The sequence below is a fragment of the Montipora capricornis genome, chromosome 4, assembly GCF_036669925.1.
Source record: "Montipora capricornis isolate CH-2021 chromosome 4, ASM3666992v2, whole genome shotgun sequence".
NCBI classification, from domain to species: domain Eukaryota; kingdom Metazoa; phylum Cnidaria; class Anthozoa; order Scleractinia; family Acroporidae; genus Montipora; species Montipora capricornis.
The window spans coordinates 38,102,963-38,110,462 of record NC_090886.1 but is presented as its reverse complement, the minus strand read 5'-3'; the positions used below and the strand labels follow the sequence as shown (position 1 = coordinate 38,110,462).

General features: G+C 41.5%; 1 protein-coding gene across 2 annotated transcripts in view; it reads left to right on the top strand.

Moving 5' to 3' along the window:
• LOC138046885 (transmembrane protein 180-like) overlaps positions 1–7,500 on the top strand; it is a 30,775-nt gene that overhangs the window by 17,483 nt on the left and 5,792 nt on the right. The window contains exons 13-15 of one of the 2 annotated variants that reach the window (XR_011131741.1): positions 209–285; positions 5,198–5,281; positions 5,942–6,121. Coding sequence is in view for 1 of the 2 variants with exons in the window: in XM_068893475.1 (XP_068749576.1) it covers positions 209–285; positions 5,198–5,281; positions 6,158–6,266 (270 nt within the window). In the remaining variant the exon portion in view is untranslated. Of the gene's footprint in view, positions 1–208; positions 286–5,197; positions 5,282–5,941; positions 6,122–6,157; positions 6,267–7,500 lie in introns of both variants that reach the window. The other variant, XM_068893475.1, reaches the window with a different exon arrangement.

The window sequence follows — 7,500 nt, the reverse complement described above, 5'->3', positions numbered from 1 at the left end:
TAATGTTTTATCTAAATTTTAAATTTAGCGGGCCGTACTGTAGAATATGGCCTGTCAATGTAGCCAATCACAGCACGCGTACTATCTGAGAGATAATTATAATAAAGCTGTTTACGTCATGAGGCTATACCTATTACACTTGTACAGTACTGTTGTGGAATCGATTGACCATTTTAATTTTGATACATTTCCTTTAATTTCTTGATAGGTGTCACTGCCTGCTATAGTTTATTTGGCTGGACGAAATAATATTTGGGTTCTGTATCTGTTTCTGATCATCGACAAGTAAGAATATTATATTTGTGTTGTCTATATATATAATTTACGTCATAAAAAGTGCGACGTACGGGGTTTTATTCACGAGTTGTTTGTGTCAAAACCCGAATGAGCGAGGAACGAGCGAGTGAGGGTTTTTGACACAAACAATGAGTGAATAAAACCCTGTATAAAGCACTTTCTATGTCGTGAACTGTTTATTACACATAAGACGAGAATTTTCATTAAAATAGTTTTCTGAATGCAAATTAGAAACAAAAACTCACTAACAATAGAACCAAATGCAAATTTAATTTAATTCAATTACAAAGAACGATTTGCACGACATGCACGAGTGATTGGCATGGAAACGCCTTTACGCTATCGTTGATTGGTTATACTTCCACATGTGAAATAGCTGTACGCCATTCTGATTGGCTGTATAAGCCTTTTCCACATGTGAAAATAAAGCGTATAGATTTGTACAAATGAGCTTTATGGAATAAAATTCTCATGTTATGTGTAATAAAAAAAAATGATGAACTTTATCAAGTGTCAAGTAGATTTAGCCCTGGGGCACTAATTGCAGACACTGTACAGCTCATGATCAACTCATATCAAAATAATACCGTACGTAATAGGTTAGTTCTTGAGGAGAGGGGAAAACTGGAGTTCCTGGAGAAAAACCTCTTAGAGCAGAGTAGAGAACCAACAAACTCAGGCCACATGTGAAACCAAATCTGGATTCTAACTTGGGGCACATTGGTAGGAGGCGAGTGCTTTCACCACTGCGCCACCCCTACTCCCTGCATTCACATTGCATTTTGATCTGTAAGAGATACTGTATGAATGCAAACATCTCTGAGGAAATTCCATTCTCCTGTGGAGAAGTCTGTTGACCACGGGAAAGTACATAGAATTGGAATTGAAGCTCTGACTATAAAGTCCTTGAGTCATTTGTCTTTCCTGTAAGCCACAATAGGAGCATTAGCTAAGATGCGCTTTTTTCACGAGGGTCATAGGTTCACTGCAGAGAACGCTGTATCAGTTGGCAAGACAGGTTTTGGAATACAGAGTGGATTCCTTCTTCAGTTGTTTGCTCTAATCAGTGAGGGCAGATCTTGACCAAATGTTCTTTGAAGCTGCTGCGAGTGGCTTCCTTCGTTTAAATCAACCAATAAGATGACAAGTATTGTAGCAACTAGAATAGAAAATTTTTGTGTTGATTGCGTTGTCCGTTGTCAGGTGTGTATTGTTGCGTGTATGCGTTGTAATACTGTCTAGGTGTTAACAGAAACCCATAAGGGTTGAAACGTGTAACGGCCCCTTGTGTGCTGGGAAACAAGCTTCTGAATATTCCAATTTGCTAAGTACCATATTTGGAACAACAAGAGCGAGGGGTTTCCAAATATGGTAGTTAGCATTGAAACATTCAACCAATCAGTTCGCACTGAATATTCGGAAGCTGTGAACGCGCGTTACACGTTTCAACCCTTGTGGCTTTCTGGTGTTAACTAGTAAACCGTAATTACTCAGCAGAGAATGAGAATGAGAATGAAGTTGAGTGAGCCACCCTAAGAGCCCAATATATCTTAGAGGAGGAAGATGGCGTAGAACAAATTGTGGATCCTTCCCAGGCTACCGAGGACAAGTCACTAGTTGAGCCAGAAAGGGCTTATGAGTCGGTTTACTTGACTGCAGCAACCAAAGAAGAGAAAATGTCTGCACCTTTACCGGATACATGTGTCACTTTGAGTCCAGCATCTGCTGTGTGGACAGGAGTACTGAATCGCTGTGAGGCTCCATCAACTAGATCTTGCAATGAGGTTCCTCCGCCCGAGGCAAGGTTTCAGCAGTTACAGCTCCAGTAGCAAACGTTTCAATCAGTGGCGTCAACGATTTGGCAAGGGTTTGCCTTACCTAAACCCGAACTCAGCAAGTTTGCTGGAAATCCGCTTGTGAATGAGTTTTGGAACTTTATTTGCTCCTTTGAGAGCAATATCGAGAAAAATGCATCCGATGAGAGTGAGAAGTTGTCATTTCTTCTTCAGTACTGTGCGGGAGCAGCTAGAAATGCTATCAAGAGCTGTGTTTCAATGGATCCTGCATTTGGACACCAGACTGCACGAGCCCTGCTGCAAGATCATTTTAGGCATCCATTCAAGATTGCCGTAGCCTACTTAAACCAAATAACTCATGGTCCACCCGTGAAGCTTTATGACCAAAAGGGGCTATTGGCCTTAGCAGATCAGCTAAGAGATTGCCAGAACACATTAGAATCAATCTGGTACAGTACTTGGACGAGATTAACAGCGCCGATAAGATGAGAAGAATCGTTGACAGGCTCCCCCTTCACCTGAAAACGAAGTGGCTTGAGATCGCAGACAGTATCCAGGAAACCGATTAGCGACCGAGAATTCATCACATTTCCCAGTTTGTCACTACCAAGGCGCGAGTGGTCAACAATCCAGTTTTTGGACGACAGAGAAACGACAGAGAAAAGGGCAATCCAAGAAACAAATCTTCAAATCCCGGAGCAAAAATGACTGCCTATGCCACCCATGGGGGGTTCAGAGAAACGGTCTCTCCCAGTGCACAAGTTGAAGGTGTGAAAGTGGATCGAAGACTGTCTTACAAATTCGGGATTAACGCCTCGCTTAAAAGGTGTCTAGTTTGCCATGGAATGTATCAGCTGTGGAACTGCGAACAATTTAAGAACAAATCGTACAGCAATCGTATTAGGATCGTTTGCGATGCGAGGTTATGTGGAACTGTTTCAAAATAGGCCATATGGCCAAGGGATGCATGCAGAGAAGTGGTTGTTACATCGAGGGTTGTGGAAAGAAGCATATGACCGCTCTCTATCCACCAGTTCAGCCTCCTCCAGTTGGTCACGGGACACAAGATAGTCGCTGTGCCGATCAGGAACTCAGCCATAGTGAAAGTTCCACCTCGGGTGTTGTAACAGAATTGTCCAGTCAGAGTCATGTCATTGGGGCCGGCGTGAATGGTCAGAATGGTACCCGCCATATAGCTTATAAAGTCCGTCTAAGAATTGTTCCTGTTGGTGTACGTGGTGATCAGCCCGGTAAAGTGGTAGAAACGTATGCCCTATTGGATAATGGCTCTGATGTGACCCTTTGTGACAGGAGGTTGGTTGATGAATTAGGGATCACAGGGCAACCACGAAGTTTCATGTTAACCCAAGAAAGCAAGAACAGCGAGAGATCTGGCCTAGACGTTAAGCTAACCATTGACTCAATCAACGGAGATTCCAGCCTTGAAGTACCTCGGGCGTGGACTGTCGATCGCCTCAACATATCTGAGTGTAGTATTCCAAGAGATCATGATGTTAGGTTGGACTCTTATAGGACCAACTGTGAAGGGCAATGAAGAAAGCAGTTTCTGTGTGAACTTTGTCCATTTCAATGATGAAAGCGACTCCAGAAACGAAACCTTACTGCTGCAAGTGAAGAACTTCTGGGAAACTGATTTTGCTGATTCGATATCTAGTTCTAAAGTCGCCTGCATGTCCGTTGAAGACGAGAGAGCATTGGCAATCGTGGAATCTTCTGTCAGGAGGGCCTCCGGATGTTATCAAGTGGCCCTTCCATGGAGAGGGCAACCTCCTTACCTTCCAAATAACCGAGTCGCAGTTGAGCAGCGATTGTCTTTGTTGAAAAAGAGATTTCATCGAGATCTAGAGTTCTTCGCACGCTATAAAGCAGCTGTTAACGACTACATCCTAAAAGGTTATGCTAATCAAGTGCTTGTGGAGGAACTTTACCCTAATGGCAAGCCGTTTTCCATCCCCACAAGCCAGACAAGTTAAGAGTAGTGTTTGACTGTGCTGCACTGTTCAAGGGTACTTCTCTGAACGATCAGTTGTTACACGGCCCTGATTTGACCAATAGTTTGTTCGGTGTTCCTCAAAGATTTCGTCAAGAACCAGTCGCCCTGGTTTCTGACATCGAAGCTATGTTCCATCAAGTGAAAGTTGACCCCCTGGATTCAGATGCTTTGAGATTTTTGTGGTGGCCAAATGATGATTTATCTGCACAGCCTATTGAATACCGGAAGGAAGTCCGCCTTTTTGGTAGTACCTCGTCACCGAGTTGTGCAAACTTCTGCATCAGGAAGACTGCTCAAGACAATATTGGAAATTTCTCCCACGAGGTGATCGATACAGTCCTGAAGAACTTTTACGTTGATATGACTGTCTGAAATCTGTACAATCCTCCTGTGCTGCCATCGATTTAAGAAGTCAGATCTGCGAACTGCTTCAAAAAGGGCGGATTCCAATTGACTAAGTGGTCGTGTAACTCTAAGGATGCCCTAGAGACCATTCCAAACGCCGATAGAGCGTTCAATTAATTAATCTGGGTTCAACAAAAAAATCTGTCAAAATAAGGGACTCAGGCTTTTACATGCGTTGATCAGTACTAAATTTGAAGTTGACAGAAATCAGTCCACAGGATTTTAATAACACAAAGACTATAATTTGAAACCATATTTAACTAAACAGCCTTTAAACATGACTTGTTTAAGCTTTGGTGTGAAGGAGGCAAAAGGAAAGAAATCAGATCGAGTTCCGCGCAGGAATCTGGACAACCTATGACCACCATAACACTGTGTGGTTGGATCATGATGCTCTTAACTAATGTTTGAGCTACATGCATGATCAACATTAGACTGCTAGCAATTCTAAGTCAGTTGATCTACCCACTTTTTAATAGCTGAAGAGCCGAGGGGAGAATGAGGGGAGAGCCTTTCTCCCTTCAGCTTACTTGGGGAACCAAGGAAGGGTGGCTTGACTGACTACTTTGTACTCTAGAAGGGACTGCTAGCAGTCAAGGTCAACATTTTCCTCTGTTTCCCTTGAAGTCTTCCAAACTTACACAGTGCTGTAAAATATTGTTTGTTTTTCTAAATTTGTTTGCAGTTGCCTTCCATCTGCAACATTTTCGCTTTTCAACTTATCTGTCTCTGACATCATTGATGATGACTTGGAAAAATACAAGAGAAAGTAAGCAGTTACATAAATTATGATATTACATAGCTTCTGTAATCTTGTTTGTTTTAAAGCAGCTTGAGCGTGTGGTAATAGTAGTATTCCTGAATCTGTGACAGACTTCTTATAGTGACACAATTTATTGCATCTAGTTAATGCTTTACACAAAAGGTTTCTTTGTTTCTTGTTTAGCAAACGGCACCGCCGGAGTTTTTTTTGCATGTGATAATTCTCGAATATAGAACGCGAAGAAGCAAAAAGAAAAACAACATGCCATAATTGCTTTTCCTTTCATTTCTAAACCATCTGTGGCAATTGAAATATATATTCGAAAAATTCCGAAAATGCTCACTTACGTCCTTTTTCTCCTAGCCTCTTCATCATTATTATTCATTCAAAATATTAATGGTGACCTGATGCATCTAGTGATTCAGTATTGTTAAATTCTCAGCAACTATTATGCTTGCCTTTTTTGATGTCCTGGTCACAATGTTCTTACCCTAAACATTATTTCTTTCCTCCACAAGTAGTTTTTTTTGTTTGTTTGTTTGTTTGTTTGTTTTTACTTTTTCTTGTCATAATTTTTTTGTATTTAGTTCTAATTCAATCATCACTGTATGATCCATCAAGATTCTAATGCTATTAAACAAATCATGTTGTATCTTTTGTTTCTAGAGTGAAAGGTTATTGTACTTTTAACTTGCAAGCAAACAAAACGAATGAAAATAAGGAACTAAAATTACTTGAGCCAAATGGACCAATGAGAACTTTTAAAACAAGCAAGCACTGGCAACTGTAGAGCTCCAAATGGGTTGACAAGTGAATGTGACACTAGATATTTTGGCCAATGACAAAGTAAGTTTAACTGTACACGGCCTTTACTCATTTCAGTGCACCTGTGTCATCCATGATATTTGGGACCAATGCTCTTTTTACCAAACCAGCTCAGTCTTTAGCACCTATGATGGTGGTTCATATTCTGTCGTGGTATGGGTACAAGGTAAGGATGCAATGTGCTGTGCACGTAAAAACTGGCTTATCAGAGATTTGAACAAAGTTTCATTTTCTCCAGTGTAGTATAACCGACGACTGATTGGCTCAGATGGTTGAGCATCAGACTACTGTGCAGGGAAGGTCACAGGATCAAAACTCGTGACAAGACCAACACTCAGGGTCTTTAAACAACCGAGGAGAAAGTGCTGCCTTTTGTAGTGACATCTTTAAAATCAATGGCTGGACTCTCTGGTCCATATGTCCCATCACGCAACAATTCAATTTTCAAAATCCTGTATGGGGCGTCAAAAAACCCACTTACTCTTCGCAAAGAGCAGCTAGAGCATAGAATTCCCAATATTGTGGTCGGTCTGTTATATATGTAACCGAGCTCGATTATACGTAACAAAGCAATTTTTCGGTTTCACTTTGTGGTTCTGTTTATCTCGGTTCCCACAGAAAATGCTCGTTTCGGGTTGTGCTTTGTGGTCATCAAGCTCTGTCATATTTCTCCCACATGATACGTGTGCAGGAAGACAAATGATTAAATTTATCACACTTTAGTACGACAGCTTTGTTTTAGGAAAACCGCTAAGACTACTGTTTCTTTATCTATTGTGCTGCTAGAGCACGTATATGTTTTGTGGTTCATTGAGACACAGATAACAGGAAAGTTTCATCAGGTTGTGGCTTACCTAGCCATGGTTGACCAATCGTATCGTTAAAAACAGAATGTCAGCCATTAGTTTCTTTGAGCTCGTTGTTTATTGTGTTAAACGGATACATTAGACGCCCAACACGTCCTAATTGCTCACAAGTTAGAGTGCATCGTCGAGCGAACATCTAGGTAGTCTTCAACTGAAGTTCTTTCAGAGTTCTCCCCTCACACGGAGTGGCGCTATTGCCCTTTTTCTCTTAGCCTTTAATTGTCGCCTTTTGTGCTTGTCTGATAATTTCGGCGTTTTGGTCTCCTTTTGTAATCTTCCTTTTTACATTGTTTGGCCAATAAATTGACATGTACGGGTTCATATTTGTCCTCGTTGCTCGCTACCCTCTTTACTCGCGCGGCCTCGGTCACTTATAGTCTGCTCTGTCATGCTCACTGACCCTTGGGGGTTGACCTGTGTAAGGGACTCTGTGTCCCATTGCTGACTCTCCTTGGCCCTTAGTTGGCCCTTAATGCAGAAATGAAATGAAATGATTATCTTAGTTTGTGGACCACCAGACTGCTAGCAAGTTTT